The following is a 27,526-nucleotide window of genomic DNA, read 5'->3' on the forward strand; positions in this document are numbered from 1 at the left end:
GAGGAGGGGTTCCGCTACCAAAAGGGCTGTCCCATCTCAGAGTCTTAAAGACACCAAAGGTCTCCTGACAGCCTGACTTTGACAAGCCTCAGTGTTCCAAAAGTAAGGGGGGTATTTTTCCATCTTCAGCCTCTGAATATTGACCTCTGAGCATTAAACTAACTTAGTGCCAGATATAGGAGGCATAATTCCCTTTCTAACGCTCCTGTTATTCGTGCTGATCATTCTGGCTGTGCTTGCGGTATCTGTATGAACAGCTAATCCCACTGTGAGTTTGACTTCTTAGCTCTGCACATCCCTTTGGCAGGAAGTCCTCAGGGCTGTGCTGGGTTGGGACTTGTGCTCTGCAGGGGGAGGTGGAGGTAACAAACCCTGCTTCATTATGAAGGTGGGTTGGTAACGAACCCTGGTTCATTATGAAGGTGGGTTGGTAATGAACCCTGGTTCATTATGCAGGTGGGTTGGTAATGAACCCTGGGGCTCTGGCCCAGCAGCACTGCTGTCCACACTCGCCTGGCCTGGGGGAGGCCCTTCCCAAGTGGGTAGGAGCTTTCGGGTTGGGTTTGTAGGTAGCTTTGAGCAAAAGTAAAAGTGGTTCTTGGGGAGGATGTGAGGGAGGGCGTCCCATCCCCTCACTGAAAAACGGGGATTCTGTGAGAGCAGCATGGGGACGGCGGGGTTCTTCTGCCTCTCCTCTCAGCCACATTGGTCCCTGTGTTTTTTAAGGGGCTTAAAGGTCCTATGGTGGCTGGCAGACATGTCCAGCTTTTACTTCAGGGGTCTCTGCTCTTGCTGGGGCTTCTAGTGTCAAGTAAAACCTGATCCCTGAGTGATGGGCCTGGCCTGGTAGAGCTGGTTTGCTCAGCAAGCTGTATGGTGTATGGCAAGGCCTGGACCACCGGGCTCTTCCCCAGAACCAGCAAATCCACCCTGTAGGCAAAATGTTGTTCCCATGCCCTCTGTTGTGGTCTGCTGTGGCTCTGCCGAGCTCAGCTGCTGGGCAGCTGTAGCAGAGAGGTTCCTCTAGGAGATGCTGGAGCCTTTCAAATGGTGCTCAGCTGGCGCTGGCCTGGGTAGGAGCAGCGTGGCCTCTCCAGCCCCAGCCAGTTGTCCTGACCCTGAGGACCCCACGGCCTGCCTGCTGCCCCGGTATTCATGCTGTCACAACATTGGAAGATCATTGTGAAGATGCTTTGAGTAAAAACTTACCTTTCCCCTGTTTACACCTCTTTTCTCCCCCTTTTACTGTGTGAATTTTAAGTTTGATCAATTCACTGGTTGTATTCAGGGCACAGGGTTAGTCACTGCAGGGCCAGGAATGGCTGAGTGAAAGCTGGGATTTGCTTCATCAACCGTTAGCATTCAGTAGTGTGAAGCTATGGCTCCCTTGAAGTGGTATGAGAATGTTAGAAAGCAGAGTTTGTCTGATCTGGACAGCAGGCTGAAACTGGTGAGTTGGGCAACTGGCTCTTGCTTTTCTGCAACGTTTCTGTGCATCCCTTCTCCTTCAGGTGCTCACCTCTAAAACCTGGAGAATGTCAAACCTTTTGCAGTAGTGTTGTGTCTGTTAGGACTGAGGTGCTTGTAGCCATCAGATGGGTGTTAAGTGCCACTCTGGGCGCTGTGTGGCTTTGGTCTGGTGACTGCTGGAGAGAGGTCCCTTGGAGAGATCCACAGGCAGGTGTATCAAACGGTGCATCTCAAAGCTTAGCAGGGAAAAAACAAAGCTTCAGAGGAAATATTTTAGATTGTGTGACTGAAATCATCATCTTTTTTTCTTTTGCTGCTGTTCCTACATGCCTAAAGCAGCAATAAGGTTTTTCACCTCTGCAGCAAAGTAATTTGTGGGATGAAACAGAGCACTTGGGGGGGTGAGGAGAGCTCTTAGGGCAGTTTTAAACCTGGCTCTCAGTGGCTGGGTAAGCAGACTGCTCCAGCAGTGAACTCAGCCTGTGTAACGAGTTTTAAACTGGAACGGTGAATTTTGAGACTGAGCTTGAAACTGCAGCTTGTACCTGTAGCCAGGGTCTGGTCCTGTGGGGTTACAACTGGGGCGGGGATGCCTTCGGGAGGCACTCACATAGCAAATGCCCTGGAAAAGAAAAGAGCTGGAGAGATCAGGGTCATTTGTGGGTGGCAGAAGGAAGGGCAGTGTGTGCTTGACCTGGAAAGGAGGATTTCATCCCACCCTGAAGTCACTTGGTTGCTGTTTACACCCGTATGTCAGAAAGACACAAGATGGAAACGTGTGACAGAGCATCTGCAGGATTACCTTGTTTCAGGCAGTTCATGCATCTGGCCCAGGCCTCACCTTTTGTGAGACCACACCGACTGCAGGACACGATGGATTGTATTCTGCCAGCTCAGTGCATGGACTCTGGCAGCTGGTGCTCTGAACACAGTGTTACGGGTTGCCTGGCTTATTTATCCAGAATTCTGCATGTCTTTAAGCGCACAGCTAAAGAAGAAAGACTGCTGTCCCAAAGGTGGCTGTATGCAAGTTAAAATGCTCCAGGCTTTAGAAAAATGAACACACTGATGTTCGGATGTCTTTCATTTACTTAACTGAGTCATCTTGTGGGTTTGCTGTGTATGTGTTTTTTTTCTTTTTTTCTTTTAACACTACAGTAGCAGCCGGCATCTTTTTCCTGAAGTTGTGTTGATGTTTGTTTTCCCGTGCTTAAGTGAAACCAACATATAACTTAAAAAGCTGCACTGTGTTCTTAGAATAAGGCTGCACATCCATGATGTGTTGGTGCACTGTTGTCTACTGTAGAAAAAAAGTGAATAGAAATTGTATGAAATCACTAGATCATAAGCAGTTATTGTGAAGCTTTTCAAGAGGATCTTTAGCGTGTGAAAAGAATGCTTCAAGTTAAAGTAACAAAGAAAAAAGGTGGTAAAGAACAATGTTTTTGGATAGTCTGGTCCAGCTTTTTGGATGCAGTTCTACAGACTGAGGTCTTGAAAATCAGTCACACTAATTACGTATGACCTTATACTTGAGCAGCAGAAATGCCTTAAGTGGCAAGACAATGATACCAGTGTACACATCACAGTCTTTTGTACGTGTAAGAAGGTTGATAGCTTTCTCTTACTCAGGTGTAAGCATCATCTGGTAAGAGTGTAGCTCACATTTCTAGAATCCCTGACCTGTATACATATCTGCATATGCACATGCCCCGTCTGTAACTTACACACAAATGACAGCTGAGGATATATTCTACATGATAAAACTAGGGTGGGAAAAATGACAAGTCATCAAAAATGGAGCTCAGGTAACATACCTTTGAGTTGACCTGGTGCTAATAATTTAACCGACCTTCTAGCACAGGTGATCTGTTGGCAGTGCAGAGCATTACAATTAGCCAAGCAAAACAAGTGTGGCGCTACCAGGTGGGGGAGGCTTGTGCTACTTTGTCAACCAAGGATGCTGCTGGCGTTCTGATGTCTTCCCCAAGCACTAAACATGTTCTCTCCAATTCTGTTTGGGAAAAAATTGTGCGTGATCTTATTCTTACTTCCTCTTTTCTTAATTTCTTTTTTTTTCTTACTGCAATTGTTTCCAGAAGACCTTGACCTTCAGATTACTTCGTTGTGCCTTGTTTCAGTGGGCACGGTGTTGCTTTTTCAATATGCACAAAAGGCTTGTGTTTTTGGCTTGTGCTGATGGAGCGTGAACCAGAAATCGAGAAGTGTTTATTTTAATGATTGGTGCATGACTCAGCTGCATACCAGAACCCTCCTGAGCCTTAGGTGAGGAATGTCTTCCTGGTTTATTTTCAGCAGCATCAGTACATTGAGCAGAACCACAGTAACATCCAGTTCTGTAACTGTGTGTGGTCTCGGGCTGTCCCTGTGATGCTCTTGCAGCGCCAAGCCCTTGGTGGTGCACTGTTAATTATGGTGAGGTTCTTATGCAGTGCCCTCCACCCATGCTCGTACATGCTGGGACTGCCAGGGGACTGGATGTGCCAGTGATCTAATGCTTCTTCCCAGCTGTCACCTTACTCTGTTACTCTGGGAGTCAGGGGAAGCAGGGAAATGTGTGACTGGTTGTCCTGAAGTTCCCAGGCTTACTGCTGGTGCAGGTTTCTGCAGGCAAGTACATGCTCCAGGTGCCAGCTCTGAACTGGCTGAAGCACGGCCTCTGGAAGCTTGGAACACACATGCTTTCCCCTGAGAAACGCTGATGTTGGCCAGCAGGACAGTGCTGTGGGAAGCAGTGCTCATGCACCTGATAGCGCTGCTCCCAGCAGAGCATTTAGTGCCCTCGGAGGTGGGAAAGTTCCTTCGCTCCTCAGGGGATTACAGTTTTGCTCAGAACCAACGTGTGATTTTTCTGAGTCCTAAGCTGGTGCTCTCAACACGAGGCACTGCTGCAAAATGTCATCATTAGGACTTCTGTAGAGATGTTCTAGGCTCCTTGACAGCGTCTCTATGGAGCCTTCTTGCTTTTCTGCGGTAGGTAGCTGGTGCACCGGGGGGATTCTCTGCGTTGTGGTTCATTGAGTTTAGCACTGAGCAAGGACATGCACAACTCCCTGCTGCTCTGCAAGCAGGTTGAAATAGAAGAGCATTTGCCTTGGGCACATGGCTGGAGATACCTCACCGGTGTTTCAAGTGGTAACCTCTATAGGGAAGCCTTATTTTAAGGGTTGACTCCTCCATTGTTGAGTTTAATTAAGTTTAATGGCTTTGTGTATCAGCTGTTGTGCAAAGGCCTCATAAGGGTAAGTGGCTCAACACAGGCCCCACCTCTTTTGGCTTCGAAGTCTGACGGAAATTTCATTTATGGTCACAACCAGTTTGGGAAAGACTAGTAAATGAACCATCCACTGCTACCAGGAGTAAGTTGTTGGCCCTGCCCTGGTTTCACGGGCAGACACAGACCGCTTCCAGTCTGTAATATTTTGCCAGGGTTTAGGCAAATGAATTGGTATCTGCCCCTTGTTCTGTTCCCTTGGGAAAGGCACTACAAATGTACATTTCAACACAATTACTAAGAGTCTTTGTAGTTATTTTTGCAGTATAGTCACACATCTATTCGAATGCATCCCTGTCATCTTATTTACGTTCAAAGCTATATTGATTGAGGATGTCGCAGTAGCTGGGAGCATAACGATGCTCTATTTGTCCATCAAGTGAGTTTCTTTTCCATGATTTGGCTACAACTCTGCAAAGCTGATGTAAGTACGGAGCTGTCATGAAACTAATAAAAGTCATTTTACTTAGTGTGGAGATGAGAATGGGCACTGAGACAGAGTTCAAAATGTCATCTTTTGTCATATAGATTCATTAATATTTCAAAATGTGTTTTTATAAAGCATTCTGTGACAAGGAACCCTTTAAGATCTATCTAATAGAGAGTGTATTTTGGGTAAGTTGCTAATTAATCTTAGTACTTTGGCAGTCTCCCCAAAGGGATCAAACAAATATAGACATAATTTTACAGAACTGAAGCAATTCTGTGCCAGAGCTGCCATCACCAGAAGAGTAAAATATGATCCCGAAGTCCTGCCAAAGAGGTCTTGGCTGGTTGACAGTTATCGTTCTGAGCGGTTTATGTTCTGTGTAAATATCTAAGTTAAAAAGTAATTAAACTTTAATACAGCAAGAACAGCAAAGGCACTGCAGAGCGTCAGAAGCCAGCACCCCCTCTGTGTGTATGTGTGGGAGAGTTCCCCCTCGTGCTGTGATAAATGAATAGATCACTACGTTCACGCACCATGCCTCGCCTGCATCCTCGCAGATAGTTTCCAGCAGGTGGTATTAGGAAGGACTTGTTATGGAATATTTTGCATTAGCTGCTATTAATAATGAAGCAAAAGAAACCTCCCCAGATGAGCACCGGCACCAGTTCAGCTCTACCCCTTTCCATCAGAAGGGAGAGCTGGACTGCTGGTGCCAGTACCGGCCCTTCAAAGCATCCTCCATCGCCTCGCAGAGGCAGGACGTGCTGTGCCTCTGTCCTTCGCAGAGGTGTCACTAGGGGGAGGACTTGTCCCAGGGTCGCATCGAGGTGAGCACAGCTCCGGGAGGGTGAATTACCTGCAGGCAGTGCTAATTTCATTCTGGCGTGCGTTGTTACAGTGGCTGCTGTCTTCCTCTGTCCACTATATGCCCTTTTTTTTTTTACTGACCCTTCTTACAAGAGAAGCCTTTTGCAGCTGGAAAATGTGTGTCAAACTGACATGCTCCAGCGAGCGTCCTGCTCCTGTTCCTGTTTTTGTTTTGTGTAAGGAGATGGTCAAGGAGATCCTGTGTGCTGCAAGGTAAAGCTGAACCAGGGGTGGTCTGTTGCACATTTTTGAGCTATCTGATCCCGAGCCAGCACAGCCCTGTGACATGTTGTAACTCTAGGTATGTAAACTGGCCCTCTGAAGTTGAAGGGGGAACAGTTGAATGCTTAAGTGCTTTGCTGGGTCAGGGCCAGTGCTCTGCATTTTTGTACCAAGATTTTTAATTCCTAGACCTTTCACATGGTTGTGGAGGTGGATTATTGTAGCTCAGCTTTCATTTTTGAGAGTCTCTTGCATTGGGAGAGCTCAAAAAGAAACTGTTTTACTTCAGAGGATGGGAGGATGTTGACAGCATCTATAAATAGTCTCTGATGTTCTTTGGAAAGGTGTCTGATGCGATAGTAAAATGTGGCCTTCTCCAGTGATTGCTTTAAGCCATGTTTCTCTCTCCCTTTCCTCTCGCTTGTATGAGATGGTTGAAAATTTAAAAAGAGCTGTTTAAATTTTTCAGGTCCTCCTGACTGCATTTAGGCTGAGTGCTTGAAATCCCATGGCATGGGTTTCTACTTCTCCTTGTGCTGAGCACTTTGTATGCTCATGTTGTGTTTCATTTGGACAGGCTCCTGTCACTGAGCCTTGCAGGGTCTCTTTGGAACATCACGCATGCTGCTAACTGCTTACATTTGCTCATTTTTTGTCTTCGTATGGGGGTTTCTCTTGTATTTCTTGGTGCATTTTAATGGCCCCTCTGTGTTTTGCAAATAAAGGTGTCCATCAGGCAGGTGTCTGCACTACCCACATGCACACCCGTAGTGATGGCTGTGGATGGCTGGCACAGGGAAGCTGCCCTCGTGGCAGTCCCAGTCTTTAAATTCCACCACCCTGAGCACAGCACAAACACGCAAAAGCTCTTACTTGCCTCTTCATTCTGATGCTGAGGATACAGACCGCTCATTCTGCTCCCTGCTGTTCAGCTAATTGTGCTGATGACCATGTAGCAAATCCTAAGTAACAGAGGAAGCACATTTCCAGTGTGTTGCTGGGAAGAAATAAGAAAATAAGAAGGTCACATAGGCTTTAGCTGGTACTGTAGACACAGCTGCTGGCAAGAGCTGTGCAAGGTTGGGACTGATGGGTAGCATTTACAGCCCTGCGTCTTGGATGGACTTGCTGAGTTAGATACATCCCATACTGCAGTGATTTTCCATGGTAGAGTAATTTCCTAGCCTACTAAATTAAACGTGCCATCTGACACATGGGGAGTTGATAGTTTTTAAAGAGACGTGCATTGAGAGCGAACCACCCAAGCGTGTTCTGCTCAGCCTGGCAAACGCAGCTCCTTCGGCAGCTCCATGAGCAGGTACGGGGCACATGGAGCGGTTTGCTTGGAGGCAGGCTCATTGCTGTGTTTTTAATAACAGCAAAAGCAGATGGGGAAGAAACACCTGTGGTTGTGATGAGCTGGTGACCATCATATGGGCTTGAGCTGTATTCATGTTGCAAAATATTTTCTGAACGCCAGGCTAGAAGTTTTGGGTGGTGTTTGGTGCTGTGTTCACAGTGGGCTGTTGGATAACGGTTTGGAAATGCTAGCAAGCGTGTGGGGAGCTTTGTTGGCAAGTGGGGAAAGATGAGGGCTTCTGCAGTGCAAAAGCAAATGCCAACCTGAGCAGTGTTCACTGACAAGGACATGCTTATGAGCTCCTGTAGAAAGTGGTGGGTCCCTCTCTGTTACTGTCTGGGGATAGGGGAGGAATGGGATTTGTCTGCTCCTGTTTCTGCTTTCCCTTAGTCTGCATTGAAAGGCTTCTTTGCAAATGTTAAAGCATTAGAAAGGAGTAAAGATTTCCCTGCAGAAAAGAATAAGGATTTCCCTGCAGGATTTCTCAGCAACCCCTGAGCAGAACAGGGACTCGAACCACGCTTCTTTCCCCTGGGACAATGTGCGGTCTGTCACATCACGATGCTTCTCTCTGTGGATTCTGCAAATTGAAAAGATAATGCTGGCAAGTGGCCGAATCGGTGAATCTACAAAGCTCAGCCCAGTACAATTTCCAACTTTTTTTTGCTTAGCAGTGCTGTTTATTTCAGTGTTCCAAGCTAACAATTTTACTGATGTGTACTTTTTTTTTTTACTGTTTGAAAACTAAACTTCAGTAGTTGACATTTGAGTGACTTGGAATTCTAATTTCTCATTATTTGCTGATAAATGTTCTCAAAAGATGAAAACCTTCATCCCTGCAACGCTAAGTCTGGTCTGGTGAATCAGGGACTGCAGCTAAAAGGCACACGGTGCCTAGGCAATTTGAGCTTTTTTCAAACACGTACTGCTCTTAAATCTCCTAAATTATTAAATTTGACTTTAACAAAATATCCTTAAATAGGCTGCATTATGCAGTAGCTGCCTTTTGAAAACCTAAAGAAAATCCTATTGCGTGTCTCTCCTGAATTGAGGAAAATTGGCTTTGTTGTGCAGAGGAGACATCTGGCTTCGGAAGCGTTGGGAGGAGCAGACAGGTCAGGGAACTGGCAGGAGCAGTTCTGGTTTTGGTCTTACAAATGTGTGCAGATAACTTGAGGCGTCAGTGCAGCCTCTTGGTGAGAATCCCACGTGTATGTGGGTATAATCCAAATTGACAAAACGAATGTTTTGGGGAAGGGGTATTTCTGAAGAAGAAAGTCAAGGTCGAGAGAAAGGACAGTGCCCCCAGTACTGATTCTGCAAGAGGTGCCATGATCTTTGGCACTGTTTCTTTGAGCCTTAGCTACTGGGATGTTCCATGAGAATCTTTGCTTTCCTTTCTTTACAAAAAGGCATTTTTTTCTCTCGTGTTTAGAGCAAGGAGCTTGTAAAAGCAAAGTGGAAATGCTCCAGAATAAACAGGGCCATACTTAGAATCCAAGTTATTATTATCTTTTTTTGTAAAGTGTGACTTTGTTTTTAATTTCGGATAGAAGTGTATTTGGAAGTGTAAAGGGAAAGGTGCATATTTCCAGATTATTATTTATATTTTTTAACTCTTTCTTTCTTTCTTTCTTTTTTTTTTGATGTGGGAAGAGAGAGGCTTGGATGCATTGCCCAGGATCCATTGGTGTTCTTTCCTCTTGTGATCTCAGTGCATCCCATGGTACCAATATTCCTCGCCAAAGTTATATTCCTATAATTGGGTATTATGGATAGAGCAAGAAAACATCACTGCTCATGGATGCTAATCTGCATTCTGCTACTGATTTATCTTGTGTTCTCATGCAGCTCACTTAATTATGGCATCTTTTTATTTTTCAAGAATTTAGGATAATAAGATATTGACTTTTTTTTTGAGGGAAACATTAAGACTGATTGGCCCTTCTGATATATGGTAAGTAGCTACCCCGGGGACAAATGAATCTCTGCATTCACCAAAGCAGCAGACCGATATATGGATCGGTCCGTATGGATTGCTGCCCCCTGAGGGGCTGCCAGTTGGCCTCTGGTAAAAAAAAAAAAGAGCACCGGTATATAATGTCTTTCCCAGCCCTGAATGTTCACTGGCTGCATCTTTGCTGTGTATGAATGAAATAATCAAAGCTGGTATCTATTGCCTTCAGCCAGGCCTGGCCCACGAGCTCAGTGTGTTATACGGTATGTTCTTCGTTTTGACTGCCTGAATGTCCTCCAGACGCTTCATCTCAGGCAGAAAACCTTCCAGTGAAGCCCAGCATTTAGCAAGCAGATAGCCTCTGAAAAATAGCAGTGCCAGATCTTCTCCCCACATGTACTGGCTCATCTTTATTGCCTTTAAAATCTAGTAACATCTTATTTCTGCCACTGGTTCTTGCTAGATCGTGGTGAATGTGGGAGGGAGCTTTTATTTTTATTTGTTCTTTTCTTCTGTTCTGGCTGCCAACAGAACAGGGTTGGAACAAGCACAAATGTCCCATTGCAACCCTTTTCCCAAGCAGGCTCTCAGAAATGGGTTCCTCTGGTTAGGCTTTTACTCTGACAAGAGCATCTTTCAGAGCACTGTTTGCAGAGGAGCCAAGCGTGGAAAAAATCCCCTCCTCCTGCAGCGGAGTGCACACTTGCCGGTGCTTTGTGGAGTCCTTGCTTAAACAAATTAAGTAATGATGTTTTAGGGCATGAAGAGACCTGTATGTACGTGAATCCTGCACATATTCCCAGCTCTGCAGGCAGGCTTCTCCAGCATGTTGAGTGCCAGTCCTTCTCTTTCTGCTGTTGTTACCTGTAGGGCTCAGGCTGACCTAACTGTAAGTGTAGGTGCAGCTGTATTGCATAAAGTGTTTTCTGTGGGGTGTAACTCATCCCATGTTTTCGGCCAGATTGAGTGGTGGTGGTTTAAAGTGCTCGTGTCTTGGAATAGCTGCTTTCATGCTGTGAAGGAGGTGGATATGCCAGCATAGCTAATGTGATAAAACTTTCTGTAGTGTAGACAAGCGCTCGGTAGCAGCAGAATGAAGTTAACAGCCCGTCTGATCGATGCGACAGCTGCTGTTCAGAGCCTTGGGAATAGTCATGGACTTGTATAGATTTTTTGACTTCTCCTTTCTGCTGCTTAAAGCAGGACATCTGAGCCGTGGGTGAAGAAGTGTGTGAAGGATAATAAAAATTAAAAAGAGGAGGTGGGGAGTCAGCAGGAGAGGTAGAGTGATGGGATTTCTTCACAGTCGGTTTTGTCTCAGTTGCTGTCTTCCAAGGAGTTTTTATTCTTTCTCAGCAAGCAAGGTAGTGAAACCTCAAATCCAAAAGCAGAACTTCCAAAGCAGGGATGAAGATCTGAGTGTAGCACCAACACCCTGTGCATTTGGTTTTCCCCTGCCTGCATTTTGGCAAGAGATTTCCAGCACCTCTCAGTCACAGAATCACAGAATCATCACAGAATCGTCTAGGTTGGAAGAGACCTCCAAGATCACCGAGTCCAACCTCTGACCTAACACTAACAAGTCCTCCACTAAACCATATCCCTAGGCTCTACATCTAAACGTCTTTTAAAGACCTCCAGGGATGGCGACTCAACCACTTCCCTGTGCCTAACAACCCTTTCAGTAAAGAAGTTTTTCCTAACATCTAACCTAAACCTCCCCTGATGCAACTTCAGCCCATTCCCCCTCGTCCTGTCACCAGGCACGTGGGAGCATAGACCAACCGCCACCTTGCTACAGCCTCCTTTAAGGTACCTATAGAGTGCAATAATGTCGCCCCTGAGCCTCCTTTTTCTCCAGTCATTGGTGCTGAGATGCTCTCCTGGAAGTGAGAGACCCAGTTCAGCTGCTGAGGAAGGGACTTAATTCTCCACCAGCAGGTGATAAGCTGGCGATTCCTTTGCCATCTTCTGTTTCTCCGTGAGCTGGAGATAGTGACAGGAAGGCTGGCCTGTGCTGGGAATTAGAGGGGCCATATGTTCCAGCTGCTGTAAGGACACACAACGCCTTGTGTTTGCAAACCACTGCTTAGTTTGTTTAAAAGTTGGCTAGAGAGAAGGATGCTGGCTGTTTCAAGGGTTAAGAAATAAAAGTTAACATTAAAAATGGGGCATGAAAAAACAAAGCTCATTGATAATTTCTTGCACTCAAGAAGGCCTTAACAGATAATATACATCTGGTAAGTGAGCAAAATGCGTCTCATGTGTGACAATTATTTTTAAATGTGCTAATATGCAAGCTGTTGTGAGTTATTTAAAGCTTCCTGGATGGAAAGCATCCTGCTGTATTTTTGAAATCTGCTTTTTTACTAGGAGAGAGGAACAGGTGCAATCTACTTGGGATGAAACTGGTTTGCAGTGCAGAATGGTTTATTCTAAAACACTGAAAACTGCAAGAGCCTGATGAGCTAGGACGTTTGGTGGGAGTACAGTGAGTAAGATTGCTTCTGTCATCCAAGGTTGTAAAATAGGATTTAGATGCCACATAAATGCTTTACGTATTGTAATTAACTAGCCTTGCAAACTTTTTCTCATCCATTTGTCACAGGAACTTAATTTAAACTGTAAAATACCATTTGTTGTGATCACTTTTTGGCAGGAAAAGCTTGTTCTTGGGTTTGTAAATCTCCTATTTGCTGGTTTTTTGGCAAGGCCAGAGTGAGGGAGGACTAGGAGGAAATTCCTTCCTGGTCCAGAGCATTGCAGGGGGTGTTTGGTGCTCACGGAGGGTGTGGGAGCAAGCACTGGTGGGCAGGGGTTTTGGCTCTGTTTGCTTCTATTGCGTTATTCTGCCTTGGCCATGCCTGGAGGCAGGAGGGCAGGTTTGCAGGCCAGGAAACTTGTGTCTGGTGAGACGACTTCTGTGCCTGCCACGTTGGGTCCTGCTCACTGTCCCCTGTCACCGACAGCAATATTGGACCTTGGTAAGGCTGGCTGAGGGAATGTCTTGAAAGAGCTGATTGATTAGTCTGAAGGCACTGGGTTGTAGCAGGAAATTCAGCTCCTGAGCAAGATGATCATGCAGGATAGATTTTTGTGGTCTTTCCGGGCCAGCGTGAGCTGGCTGTGACTGCTGGAAGGCCCCAGGAGCCCGAGTAGTCACAGATAACACGGCTGTCCTGCTGGGGGCTGACCACGGTGTTGGTGCTGTCACTGGGCCTGCTCTGCACATAGAACCACAGAATCATTATCATGGAATCATAGAACATCCCCAGTTGGAAGGGACCTGTAAGGATCATCAAGTCCAACTCCTGGCACTGTACAGGTCTACCCAAAAGTTTAGACCATGTGACTAAGTGCACAGTCCAATCGCTTTTTTTTAAAAAATGTATAATTCATAATTAGGTTTGGAAAAGCCCTCCAAGACCATCTAGTTCAACCATCCCCCAATACCACTGTCTCCCACCAAACCATGTCCCTAAGCACCACATCCAACCTTCCCTTGAACACCCCCAGGGACGGTGACTCCACCACCTCCCTGGGCAACCCGTCCCAGTGCCTGACTGCTCGTTCTGAGAAGAAATGTCTCCTCATTTCCAACCTGAACCTCCCCTGGCACAACTTGAGGCCATTCCCTCTGGTCCTATCACTAGGTATCTGTGAGAAGAGGCCGACCCCCAGCTCCCCACAGCTTCCTTTCAGGCAGTTGCAGAGAGCAATGAGGCCTCCCCTGAGCCTCCCCTTCTCCAGACCAAACACCCCTGGTTCCCTCAGCTGCTCCTCACAGGACTTGTGTTCCAGAACCTTCACCCTGCACAGGCCCGGCAAGCAGGAGCTCTGCACAGGAGGATTTCTCCTGCCGACAGTGTGGTGCTCAGCACCAGAAAGGGCAACGAGGTAGGTTTCAGGTAGAGGTAGCTGTCCAATTTACGAGACTGCCTTGGAAGGTTGACTGTTCAGCATGTTTTTAAACCAAAAAATGGTTATGGAGATGCTCGGGTGACCTTGCATGGACGGTTGGCACAAGCAAACATAGCAGCCATGTTGTACCAAGTCCCTTTTTAAAGTCCTTTTTATCCCAGAAGGGGCCAGCACTTTCCTCTCTGAAACCTTTTAGCTAGCTGCTAGCTGGGAATCTCAGCCCCCCTGCTTTTATGTGCATTGTTCCGGCAGTGCTGTGGCTGTTTAACATTAATGTTTGTTCTCAAAAATAGCTTTTTGAAGCCACAGTCAGGGCTTTGCCTTATCTTCCCGTCCCCTTGCAACTGAAATACATGAAACACATCTGCGTGTGTCACGTGCAGAGTGCTGCAGTTACAGCTTGGGGACTGAGGAAAACTAAAGCTTTCTTAGTTGTCTCTGGTTTTCTTTCGCTATGCCTAAAGCCTTTGTATGTTTTAAGTAAATGTTTGGCATTTGATGCTTCTTCAGTGAGAATGCTGGTTAATGCTCTTGGAGGATACTTGTTTTGTTTGTCCTTAACTTAGAAAAGAGGGAGAGAGTCCCTTTTTTTCCCCTCCTCTTGCCTTCCCCAGAGAATTTGCAGTTTGATCCTTCTGAGGTCAACGGGCTGTGTGAAAGTCCAGGCTTTAAGTTAGTCACAAGTTAAACTCCTCCATTAAATACTGGTTGTGACACTTCCTGGCCAAGAGTGTCATGTCCACAGCTTTGGAGGGCTCAGTGGGTTTTCCAAATCTTTTTATAATTCTGATTACAACGTGTCAGGGTACGATAGAAAGCTTGTGTATCCCTAGCAATATGTAGTATGGAACTGCAGTTGCTTCTGCACTGCCTGCTGCAAACTTGCTGTATGGAGCAGGGAGCACCATGGTCATCAGCCTTTTTCTGCTTTAAGTCTCATAATTTGTCCTTTTGAATAACTTTCTGGGGTATTCCTAACTTGGACTCTGCCTGCCAAACCGTTATCAAACAGATCTGTAGCTTACAGGCTCATAAATGGTAAAATGCAAAGATCAAATGTGGCAGAGGAATGAAAGCAAGCCCTTTCAAAACTCAGTGCTGCGCTGTTGGAGCCGTTCTCTCCATCCCACACCCAGGGTAAACACAAAAATAGGGGAACTGTGGGAGTAGAAATGGGGATAGATTAGCACTTGCTTCGTGGCTTTGCATGCTGTTAGTTTTCTTTTCACAAAAGCTTTGACAGTAATTGGAAGAGACTTTTGCTGTGGTGCTCTAGGTGCCCTGCCCTGTAGTAATAAATGACAAGTTATTCTCCTATAACCCATAGACCTGTTAGCTGCAGTGTGCTGTTTTTTTTTTTTTTTTTTTTTTTTTTTTAACATGCAACAAATGGCACATAGCTGAGGAATTTATTTCGTAGTTCAAATATTTCTTACAATTCAAAAAAAAGCTCATTTAGAATTTCCCATATTCTTGGCATATGTTTTTTTACCCCAGCTTTCCTGGTAGCATTTGTCACTAATGCAGTGTGTGATCCATGTGATTGCGGTCTCAAAGGCCTTGGTAGGTGAGAATTTTTAGAAGTGCAATTATTTTTTGCCATATCCCTGTGGTTGTAGAATAGTCTTAACGCTGAGGATCACATACTGCGAGCTGCAGTTTTATAATGTATTCCTTCACCAAATCAAATGCGCTGGCGGGTCAGGTTATCCAGCAGCCTTGCTGCTGTAGTGTGTATGCCAGAGGGGAGATAGCAGTGCTCTGAAATGCCAGTAGCCTGTGTGGTGTGATGCCACCTGTATATTTTTGTCTCCTGGACTTCCAAGAGCAGTGAAGTGATGATAGCACTAAAGCTCCTGATGCTTCTTCAGTCCTAAAAATAAGTTTGAGTTGCAAAAACTGGCCATTTTCTAAGGTTCTCTCTCTCTATATTCCCTTTATTTATTTATATGTACATAAAAAGGGAAAAAGAAGCACTTGTCAGGCTAGTGGCATACTTCATGTTGATAAAACTGTGCCCCTTAAAAAAAAAAAAAAAAGTGGGGAAAATCCATCTTTATGTCTTTGGTAAGCATTTAAACTCCTCACCATGTCTGTTAAAATGTGTAGGGAGGACTGCTGCAGCTCAGGTACCGTCCTGGGTCAGGAGACTGTTACTGTCCTGCTGTGTGCTCTGGGCCAGCCAGTGCTCTCTTCTCTAAGCTGGAAGTACCCAAGGGAGCTTGGAAGGTTGATCAGCTTTCCCTGCAGGCTGCTTTGGGATCAGCTGCCAAACGTGAGCCCTCAGGCCCCCTTTGGGGTGCTGCAGGGTGAGTACACCCTCATGTTCTTGCTCCTCTGCTGATGGCAGTGGGTGACTGCTGGTTTTGGTGTCTTTTCTCATGGGAATGTGTTTGTGTGATACCTTTTTTCACTCACTCACAAAGCCACCTCCAGCCGGCTTCCTAAAAGCATTTCTCATTGCATAAGAATCGAGCGTCTTCCTATTAAGAGTGGTGTGTTATTTTTTTACCCTGAATTTAGGTCGTGCCTTTGTCTCTTCAACATTGCAGACGTAATCGCCACATCACTGCAAAGGCTTGTTTCTCTGTGGCTTTTCTCTTTCACAATTGCAGTGAATCAAAGACATCTCGGTCCATTCCCCTCCATCCAGCTCACCAGGACAGAGACCGAGGAGAGCTGTTGCTCCAACCGATGGCTACCCTGTGCTAGGTTTCCAATAAGAAAACTTCAGTAAGAAGACAGTGGCTGAATTGGCAGGGGTTAATCCGTTCCTTGCCATTTAAAACAGTCAGGCTGTGTGTCTTGTCCTTTACTGAAAAGGGTAAAGGTAGGTTGCTCTCAGTCAGCTTGCTCTCCTTTTTAGCTTCTAAAAAAGGGAGGTGAGCACATCTGGCAATTAGCAACACATCTCAGTTACTGCAGTGAGCACATTTACTGTCTCAGAGAAATTTTGACCATTTATACTGAATGACATTTTGTGTAATCATTCTAGATAAGAAAGAAATAAACAAAACTGCCAGAAAACCACAGGGTCAGCACTACAGTTAGTTATTGTTTGTTCTCTTCTCCCACGTGGACTGATAATGAGCCTTTCTGCCTCATTTAGTTATATGGTTGATAGATATATGTGGGAGTGTATGTATGTATCTACTATCCTTGCTTGAATAGACTTCACTTGTATTTATTTTTTGTACTATTTTATGGCCTTTTTTGTTTTTTACTGAACTTAAGGAGTAAATACTCTGAGTAGGCAACTGAGTGGCTCCTAGGGCATGGATGGGCTGCAGCATTCTTCTCCCTCCTTAATAAGAAGCTTTAACTGCCTGGGAATATTCTCACACATTCTCATTTCAGAGGCTGTGCATGGTGGTGGTGGGAGCTTTCTCTTCTGAACTGGACCGGAGTTTGGTAGCTGGGACCCTTGGGTGTTCTGCTATTTCTGTCCTTTTGTGAAGCGCTGATGACACTTGGCTCTTTCGCAGGGCTGTCATGAACACAGCAGGCTTCATTTGGCACTGAGAAAATGCAGAGAACCCTCTGTGAGATTCCTGGTAATGGTGGTGTTGTGGCAGCTTCCAAAATTGCCAAACCCAATTCAAATTGCTGCTGGTCTGTGATGTGATAGTAGAATGTCTGCAGCTGGTGCCTGTATCGCGTATAGAAGACACATCATAAACACGTTAAGGATAAATGTGAGAAATGACAGGGGTTAATAACGTTCTGATGCTAAGGGTTTGTACTATGGGGGTGGCTTGGCTCCTCCTAATGCGTTCTGCGTGTGGTCTTGCTCTTCAGAAGCCTTTGTGAGGAGGCAGCAATTGCCACTTTGTGTATGCCCAGTGCCTCTTCTAGTGGGCACATGGACAGGTCCTAACTGTTTCCAAGAAGGCTGTAAGAAAGTAGACAGGGATCCGAGTGTGATGTGTATAGTGGGAATGGTTTTTCTTTACTGCTGCTCGGACAGGAGAGGGCTTGTGTCTTTGAGCACAAGCTTATAAAATGCTAAATTACTTATTTTTTAAATGCATGTGAATGGAAACATCTTGCATGAATGCAATTTTCCTGTACATGTTTTTCTTGCATTTGTGCACACGCACACTAAAACCTCTGTTTCACAGAACAGAAAATGGGTAGATTTTGTGGCTATTTTTTATTTCTAAAGGATGTTTCTGGATTACTAGCACTGTCACAGTGCACCACCAAGTAACAGCAGCTGGTTTGCAGAAGTGACTAGCAGTGGGAAGAGTCTCAGTCTGGGAGATGGCTTGAAAAATCCTGTGAACAGCCTCATTCTTGAAAACATGGAGTATCTGGGCTCCCAGAAAGCAGGCTAGCGTGATGCTCAAGTGAAATGGCATGTGGTGTCTGGAAACCTTGGGAGCAGGTGGGAGGTGAGAAATGAACATTCACTTCCAAATGCGTAGAAGTTCACGTCTCGAATGTTTTCTCCTTTCAGCTGCATTGTGCCTCTTTAGTAGGGAAGATAAGGGAGGTGAGCTGCAAAGAGAGAGCTGTTTCTTTGTGATTCCAAGGGCTCACAAAGCGATCCTGGGAATCTGTGTCACCGTGGGTCCTTCCTTATTTCTGCATAGGGCCTATACTCTTAGCCCCTCTTACGTTAGGTGATAAAGCACATGTTTTCAGGAGAAGCTCCTGGAGCTCATGAAAGCGATTCATTTTGAGCATTTAAAACCCTTTTTGTGACTCCTGCCAGGGACTATTCTGCAGGGAGCTGTTCTGTGACCTTTCAGCCCGTGGTTCAGCATTTCTCGGGAGGGAGCCCTGACAGCACATTGGATGAGTTTGTTGCTGAAAGGCCACGACTGAAGGCTGTTATTTTCCGAGATGATGTGGCAGCCTCGTGGTCCTGCTTGCTAGATGGTTTCCCTGAGGGCATTTACTGGTTAAGCAACCTCCTGGTGACATCTAGGATCCTTCTTCAGGTGATAAGTGCTGAGAGCGAAGCGCAGTGGTTGTGCCTCTGTCTTATGAGGGATATCGATGCCTCTCCTGAACTTGCAGAAATGGGATGGCATCAGTGGGAGGGGTGGGCCATGCTCTTTCCTGGTGGGTTTACCATTGTGTTGGGGTTGAAGAACTGAGTTTTAGTTTTGGTTCTGCCCCTGAGTCTTCTGGCTGACTCCACTTGAGTCAGCTCTTCTCCCTGTGGTTAACTTCCTCTATTTAGCTGTGCAGTTTGCTCTGGAAAAATAGGCTGTGTGAGAGCTGCACGTTAATAACTGCATCTAAGATCAGAGGAGTCACCGAGTGTGGGATAAATACGATCACCTTAAACTACAGCGTAGGACATTATAATTATTAGCGTCACGTCTGCTCTCCAACCGAGATGTTCTTAAGCCCAATTTTATTTCAACCAACAAACAGATCTCTTATTTTACTTTTATTCTTTCAAATGAGAAAAGTTTTTCACGCTTGATGCTAAATTATCAGTGGGCTAAAGAAACAATCATGAAACACAGGAGTGTGTTGAGTACAGCAATAGCAATGTTTTAATTACATGGAAATCAAAACTTATTTTCTCTTTGCTTGAATCTAATATAGGGGCTGGAGGTATGAAAGCTGGGAGTGTGACAAAACTGCTAAGGAGGGATAGCACCAGCCAGGCTTCTCAGTTGCCTGGGTATTTTGACTTCCCAGTCTGCGACACAGAAGGGATGGATGTTCAGAGGGTTTCTTCCTTTCTTTTTAAGTCGTTGTTAAGCGTAGTGCTTACTGAGAAGCAGGCCTTGCTTAGGGTCTCCCTGTCAGTCTACCCGTTGAATCTCAGGTCTCCAGAGCTCCTTGTTCCTTTGGATGGCTTTGATTCCTTTCCAGCTCTTTTCCTCACTGGCGTGCAGCGCTCTCGCCACTGCTGACTGGTGTGCTTCCTTGTAGTCCTGCCTCTGGTCTTCTGCTTGTCTCTCGAGTAAATCCTGCAGCACCACCAGGGTTGCTTACAAGGCCCCCTCTCTGTGCTTTTCCCCCATTTGCAGTGTGAATGCTTTTGTAATTGCCAAAGAGATGGTGCCTTGAGGTTTATGACCCTGCCTGAGCCTTTCAGAATGAATTACGGCCTTTCATTTACTGCGAGGGTCACGTTCGCTTTGTAATTGCACCGAAGTGACTTTCCACTACATTTGGTACATGCATGCAGACATGCCATAATTTGTTCTGTAGGACGCAGCCTCCCCATAATTACAAGGAATATGCAAGCTCGCCTGCCTCGAACATGGCATTAGGGCTGTCCCTCTCTCATTAAATCAACATAAATCTTTTGACGTAGTCTTGTTGGTTTTTCCCTTCTGTTCTCCCCCAAGTAATGAACAGAAGTAGTTTGTTGGTGAAAGCTTGCTCTATTTGGATAATTCTCTGCATTGGCCACACTGGTGCAGGCTGGAGGTGAGCTTACGTAGCTGCTGACATTGCTCTGGGGTAACCCAAACACAAGCACTGGAATTACCTGGTGGGGGCCTCGTCTTCGATGTCTTGTCCCTCCAGCAGATCCTTTAACACAGAAAGCTGCTCTGGGTGCCTGTGGGTTAATTGGGCTTTGAGAAACATAACCCTCCATCACAGGAGCCTGGAGGGTGCTGGGTGGGGAGCACAGACCTTCCTGAGCCCTTGGGGCAGCGGTTTGACTGCCTACAGCTTTGGGTGGTCTGAACGCTCTCAGAAAATCTAGGGATTTCTTCCCTTACCACAAAGAGTTCCCTAAAACTGCTCCAGTCGAGGTGTGGGTACCAGGTGGCCAGCTTTTAGCCTCCTGCTATACCCTTTTCAGCTTGCTTCCTGTGTGTCTTTGGGGTATCTGCAGGCCAGGTTTGGTATCACCAGTCTGATTTTTTTTTTTTCTTGAGATCTCTTGGACTTTTAATCTCAAGGGCATTTTTGATAAAGGATTTCACAAACACTGCTCGGTTGCTGTCTGTAGGGCAGCTTCAGTTGCAGTGTATGCTTTAAAAGGGCAGCCCTTGCTTCCTTTGGATGAGATTAATTCTTGATACAATTCCCAATGATTTTTGGTATTTATACCTGCATTCAATTTTGGTCTGCATGGTGGCAGCTAGAGGCAGTAATTTGTCTTTGTATGTGGTTAGAATTTGCTCACTACCTCCATGCTGTTAGGAAAACATTCCCCTTAAATCCTCTAAACTATTTGCACTAATCCTCATTAGTGTATTCTCTGTGTTTCTGTCATTTGCTTTTGTCCATTACTGAATTAATCTCGTACCTAAGAACCTTAGAACAGGGATGCTGGAACAGGAAAGGACAGGTGAGAAGATTGCAGATTACTGTTGGTTTTCCACTGGCTACCCTTTCTCATTGCTGTGTTAACTTACAGGCTTAACGAGTGAGCTTGGCTGCAGGGCAAGGCTGAGCGCTGCTCTGAACAGCAGCTTCCATCTGGGGTTCCTTTGAAAAGCAGCATTTGCTAATCTGCCAGCTTTTATTTTTGTTTATTTGTGCCCACTGCGTTTGTCAGGGCACAGTAAAAGGCAGAGTCACGCAAAGAGCTGCCTGAAGACTCGTGGGGACTAAATTGGTGTGCTCAGACCAGATATGAAAGCATGTTTTGGATAGCAGTGCCTGAATCTAGAAGCAGCATGATCCCTTCCCACCCCTTTGACCTCCTCTTCTAAATACATGTGTTCAGCCAGCAATCACGACCCTCTCTGCTGAGGACTGGCTCCGTCAGGGTCTAGAGGCTGCTTTCTACCGGGGTGATGATACATGCGTTGGTGAGGGTACGCGGTGTCTGTAACAGTGTTCCCCTGATGCTGGGCTTCGTTGTTTGCTTCAGTGGGGTGTTTGCATTGCTAACACCTTCCCTGGAGAGCGTGCAGTTTCACGCCTTCTCTTCCCTTTCTCTTTCAGGCCCAGGCCTGTCTGCTTCTCCAGAAGGTTCTGCCGCTTCGTGAGCTGAAGCTCTCCATGACCGAGGAGGAGTGGGAGGAATTGATGAGAGAGAGCATCAGCCAAGTGACAGAGGTAACAAGCTTCAACATGTTCAGCGTGCGGAGAGCACCTCATGGATGCTGCTTTTGCTGATGTGGAGCGTGGCCTCGGAGCTGGAGTCTGAGGCTGTGCTCCACTGGGGTTGTGCCTGCTCACCCCAGGTTTGGGTGGCGTCCACTGGGATCGCAGCGTTCTTGCAGCACTGCTATTTAGACGTGTTTTTACGGAGCGCACGAAGGTGCCTGGTACAGCTCAGTGCTTGTGTGTGGAGCCAAGAGACGGAGGGACCGAGATTGAGGGGATACACTCGGGTCAGTTTTAGGTTGCTTTAAAAATTAGTTTTGAAATGAAAGGAATTATGAACATCAACTTAATTTCACAAAGTTTTATGGAAGTTCTGTATTTGAAAAAACTACAGGGCCAAAGAGAGATGAGGTTTGCTAGACTTCTGGCTCCTGGTGCATTGCAGACCTTTGGGACCAGACTCCTTTGCTGATATTATTTACCAGGGAAACCTTCGTATACATTAGCAAGCAGTGCATGTAGAATAAACAGTGATACAGAAATTGCAGGGCTCCTGATGCAGTGGCAGGCGTGGATTGTACCTGAAGGCAGCTTTTGGGTGCAGCTGTTCTGTAGGAGGTGATCTGTGAGAGAGGAGATTGAAGGATGCCATCCAATTAGCTGCTTAGGGACTGACGGAGGGGAACCAAACAGCCAAATTAATGTTATGGTGTGGTGACTAAATACCATGACACGGGACATTCCAGACCTGGTGTTCATACCTAACTGTAGTACTGGCCTCTTCCTAAGTGTAGCTTTCGTTCCTGTTTCCTTAAATGCTGGTTACCTGATGATTTAGGGCATTCCAGTTTCCCATATTGGAACAGAACAATTAGCTTTGTTTTCTTTTGAGGAGGGACAAATCTAAGCAAGTTTACATCAAGGAATTCAGAGGTGGTGTTTACAATTCTTGATGAAGCAGGTAATCCTGGGCTTCATTAAATGCTTGTATTTAATGGTGACGTCAGGAATCCAATGGGTGGAGTTAGGTATGGTTTTATTTTCCAGCTGCACAAAACACACTACTCCTCCCAACTTGGTCACCTCCATGTTTCTCTGCAGCAGCTAAATGCCTGCAGGACTCCGAGTGATTCACTGGGAAACCACAAACGTTTACAATGCCTTTATGCTATCCTCGTCAGGGAAAGTTTAGCATCTTGCAACCCCTCCAGTATTTTAATGAGCTTTGCTACCAAAGCTTCCTCAGCGCCTCTCATTTTTGTGGTCATTTGTGTTTAAAGAAAAATTCCTGGGAAATAGTGTCAGTTTGTTTGGGCTGTCCGAGGAGTACCCCGTGGGCAGCAGGCCTCCTACACTATTAGCTGCTAGTGGCACACGGGTGCTACTCCTCTTTTTGGCTGTTCTCAAAAAGCTCTGACATAACATTTTTCCATTTCTGTTTGCTCTGTAGGTGGATGTATATGCATTTTTCCCCTCCCTTCCTCCTGCTCCACCGTTGCAGCAGCACAGTGCTGGTATAGCTCCTTGGAGTTGGATCAGCTGCTCCTCTTGAAATATTGCTGCAATTTGTAGGGATCAGAGACCTTATATTCCATCCAACAGCTTTAACTCATGGCCAAAGGCTGACACTTGTGCTGTAAAGCTTTCTAGAGCTGCAGAAGGTATTCTGTGTCTTTTTGCACATGTGCACTGAAATACACACCTGACTAATAGCTGTAAAAACATGCAGCAGCTTTATTGTGTAGTAGAACAATATTCATATCATGACCGATCTCTTTTGGAGATGGTAAAAGTCCCACTTAGAAGTCTCAGTGAAATCCGGAGGCTGGAAATTGAGAAATGTTGAAGTTTTTTAGAATTTGTCAAAGGGAATAATCCACCATCGAAATAACTTGCTGAGGAGTTATTTACTCCTAATAACTTTATTAGCTCTGAATTTCCAGGTGGAAATTGTGTGCTTGTCTGAAGGAGGAGCTGCAGGCTAGGTGGAAGTTACAGGCCTGGTGCTGAAATTATGGGGTGAGATTACTTTGACTGTATTAGTAAGAGCTTGGGCCAGACAACTCAATTTCTGTCCCTGAAGCCTGTCCATGCCTCTGCTTATCTAGAGGGAGTGAGGGCACTTGCAGAGCTGCAGCCGTCTCCTGAAGCTCAGTCTTGTTTCAGTGGGTCAGCCCTGGTTTCTGAGGGGGTGTGCACACAGGTAGGTGTTGATGTGTGAGCGCTTACCCACGAGACCCTGACTGAGAGCAGCAGTTTGCGATGCTCTGGAAATCCTAAATGATGAAATTTTATTGTCCTGCCTCTAGTTAAAAGATCTGCATTTGCTGTCATTGGCCTTTCCTGCCGCCATATTTCACAAAGAGCTGGTTTAAGAAGAAAAAATGATAATGCAGGATTTTACAGCACTCTTTGACACAGTGAGCCAGTGAAATAGCCTGGGAGGGCCAACGCTGTGACTGAGGAGGCTGACGTGCACTTGTAATTCAGGCAGTGGCATTGTCCTCGAGGAAGCTGCCCCCTGAAAGCTTCCCTCCTCACTCTGTGTCCTTGGTCAGGTTTGTAGCTATGGGGCAGGTGGCTCTTGAAGTGCAGGACTGCCATTGCAGGGGTAAGGCTGTGTGAGAGGGCAGGATGCAACCTCCTGGTGTCTGCTTTCTGTCCTGTCACCTCAGTGCGTGCACTGCATACCTACAGCCCACCTGGTGAGGAGCCTGGCAGGGTTTGGGGCAGTGATATGTGCTGGAACTGGGAACGAAGCAACGTGAGAAGACTGCAGCCTTGGATATCATTGAATTATCTGTGCAAAAGCAAGAGGCAGATGAGGGAGAATCAACAGCCAGGAGCTTTAAATGAAGAGACAGCTTCCTGAAATAGCAGCTCCGGCTGCTGTGGGGCAATGGCTCTTGTGCTTACATAAGCTAATGTGACCTTATTTGTTCCCAAGATGCTTAAGCATGCTTATAAAACAGATATCACAGTCATGAGGGATTCATGTCTGCCATCTCCTTGCTGTCAGCAAGGCAAATCTTGATATCCTTGCGGTTACTTTGGGGTTGACTTGTTCCTAGGAAAGCCCTACTTGCTGTTGGTGATCTCGGCTTTTTCTGTTGGGTCTTCTGGGCAGAAAACACCATCCACAGGCCCCAGGACTGCCCCGTGAGCAGCTTTTATTGAACAGTAGGCCATGGTGAGGAGGCAGAGAGATAGCTCTGGCACACTTTTGGCCTCCTATGTCCTCAACGGGCAGCTTTACACCAAGCAGAACCTTTTGACGGCTGTTCAAGTTTATTCTGATGCTGGGTGTCTAGACAACTCGGTTGTGTTTACAGTACAAAGAAGTGCTGTTGCCTCATGCTGTAAATGACAGAGCTCACCGGAGATGCTGTAGCATCTGAGAGAGACTCCTTCATCTTCGACACAGCTTTGTTCTTTTATCAGCAGGTCTCGAAGCGCTTTACAAAGGAAATTCTAACCAGTGAGTTGCTGATGTAATGATGAAAGTATTCTGCAGAAATCCAAGAGCTGATGCGTTCAGCTACAGTTGTTCTCCCTGTTTTACAGATGACATACTTGGCCGGGAGGCAAGCCAAGGATCAAGCTTTGATCTCCTGGGACATCCCAGAGACCCTCTCTCTGCTTGGACAATCTGACTGTTTCTTAACTTGGCTTCAGAAGAGCTGTGTTGGGCACCAGTCCCCGTCCCCATGTTATCTCCAGGAGGAAGCTGGTGGCTGTGGGTTCAGGCTGCCCAGAGTCAGTGGCAGGACCGGGGAGGCCCAAATTTCCCATATCGTGTTGGGAACAGTCACAGTTTTGGTGGGGGATCTCTTTGCTAGGGTTCACACACCGTCTTTTTGACTTTATCGTGCTGCTCTCACTTTGGTCTTTCATCTCTCCTGGTTGTCATTGTGGGCACATTTTGTTGTTTGTCCCCCTTGTTAGGGATATTTCTGTTTTCTTTCTGATAGGTTATAAAATTGCTGTCTTGTCTTTAGAGTGATCTTGAAGCCATGCCAATTTTTAGTAACTCGGTGACAGATTTGGGGCAGGAAGCTCCGGGATCTGAATACATAATTACATTACCTTTTTATGTCATCCCTTTCCCAGGGACTGGCTTGCCCTCCTGAACCAAGGTGCTTTGTGTAACTCCCAACTTCATGCTGAAACTCCCAGCTACAACGTGAAAGTCAGGGGGAAGTGGAAAAGGATTTAAGGAATATGCCACAAAAAGCGTGTTTTCATTGCTGGGCAACTTCAAAACAAAACAGCTGTCAGAAAAACTGTTGGTAAAGCTGCTTTCTCTGGCTTGGACGCAGCAGTTTCCTGAGGGTTTCCTTTGTCTGATTTATGCAGTAAGTACGTGATAGGAAGGGCCCAACTTCACTGTTTTCTTTTTTCTTTCACTTGTTTTGTCAGTGTTGTATCCTGACTAAAGGACAGGAAGAGCAGAGAAGAGAGTGAGTTCAGGTTGGTCGGTTGGTCCCAAAGTGGAATCAGGGCATCCTGGAGTGTAAAAACACCCACAGGAACCAGTACCCAGCTTCGGTGCCGGACCAGAGCTGTTTCTCTGTAGAAAGGAGCGAGTGTAGACAGTCAGGGGATTACATGGCCTGGGCGAGGAGCAGTATAGATAACCCTCTTTTCTTTTCTTTAATCATAGATAAACCTCAGGACTCATAGTTTGAAAGGTACTGTATGCTCTCTGAAGACTTCTGTGGTATGGCATTAGAGGGTTTTGTCGATGTTGTGTGGTTCGGCAAGGGATTTCAAGGAAGTAGCTGGAGCCACTCGGCATGTGAGGAAGGAGAGAGGGTTGTACTGTACATCCTCCTGCCCTTCATCTCTGAAGGGCATCATGTTTGATTACTGGTGTCTTAATTTGTATGGAGATAAATTATTAACAGTGACTTCATCAAATCTCCAAGAAAGCCATTCTTCATTTTTTTTTCTTGAAGATTGCCTGAACTTTTATCTGTCCATCCTTATAAATTCTTAATTCATTGCCCTTTCTCAGCCTCTCAGCTTGTAAAATGAGGCCAGTCGTGATTTAACTGATATCTTTGACGTGCTTTCAGATGTCTCTGCGGAGAATTCATTCTCCTCTGTTCCCTCAGCTGTCCTGGATGGTTTTTCCCTGCTGCATTTGCATGTGGTCTATGGAGAAAATGATCAGATCTTTAAACTTGGGAAAGCATTGGCATTTTCTGTAAGAATGTCGTCTTGATTTCTGGGCTCCTCCCTCTAATAACAGCCAAAATAAACAGTGCAGAAAAGGACCTTTAATTGCACCCTTCAGCATGTGGGTCTGCTTAGTCCCCTGCTCTTTCTCTGTCTACACTTTTAGTCCTCAGAAACTTTAGTGAGAGGGAACGAAGGGAGGAAGGATTGTCGATGCTTTTTTTTCCTCCTTTAGTGCTCTCAGCAGCAGCTCTTTCAAGTGGGTGGTGTGAGAACCTCTCCCTGTGTGTATGTGCTTGTGCAAACTGTGTGCATTGATGTGAAAAGTGGACCTAGCTCTGTGGATGGATGGGAACTGGTGTGAAACAGCATGCTCTTCCCTCCTCCCTGGCTCGTCTTCATTATTTAGCCCTCAGTTTGAGCGGGGGTTCAATGAACACGGTCGCAAAGGAAGTGTTTGGAGATGGCTTGTCTGGGTTTTAGGAAGTTCCTGGCTGATTCCTGGCTCTGCCATGGTCTGTGTGACTCAGTGCTTGGCCTCCTCAGCCTCTGCAAAATGGTGGGAATAAGGCTGGCGTACCTCTCAGGAGCAATGGGAGGGTAATTACAGGTGAGACAGGGGTGCTTGCTTCAGATAATGACAGGAGCTACGAGCGTGCCGAATGCTAAAATCCTTCATTTGCTTTTCAGTTTGTTATTAGCTCGGTTTGTTATTGCTCTGAACAGCACAGGAAGGCTGTTCCCCTCCCACGCCTCACAGCTTGCCTGCCTGTTGACATGGGAAATCTGGTGCTTTGGCTCAGGTAATGGGCACCTACTTGTAGGGCTCCAAACCTGCTT

At 46.0% G+C, this 27,526-nt stretch overlaps 1 protein-coding gene across 1 annotated transcript in view; it reads left to right on the plus strand.

The window, feature by feature from the left end:
* MYBBP1A (MYB binding protein 1a) overlaps positions 1–27,526 on the plus strand; it is a 61,149-nt gene that overhangs the window by 24,494 nt on the left and 9,129 nt on the right. Inside the window, exon 24 of the mRNA XM_035343308.1 lies at positions 21,401–21,514. Within this exon, the coding sequence (XP_035199199.1) occupies positions 21,401–21,514 (114 nt within the window). The remainder of the gene's footprint in view (positions 1–21,400; positions 21,515–27,526) is intronic.

Source organism: Oxyura jamaicensis, chromosome 19 (genome assembly GCF_011077185.1).
Source record: "Oxyura jamaicensis isolate SHBP4307 breed ruddy duck chromosome 19, BPBGC_Ojam_1.0, whole genome shotgun sequence".
Taxonomy (NCBI): Eukaryota; Metazoa; Chordata; class Aves; order Anseriformes; family Anatidae; genus Oxyura; species Oxyura jamaicensis.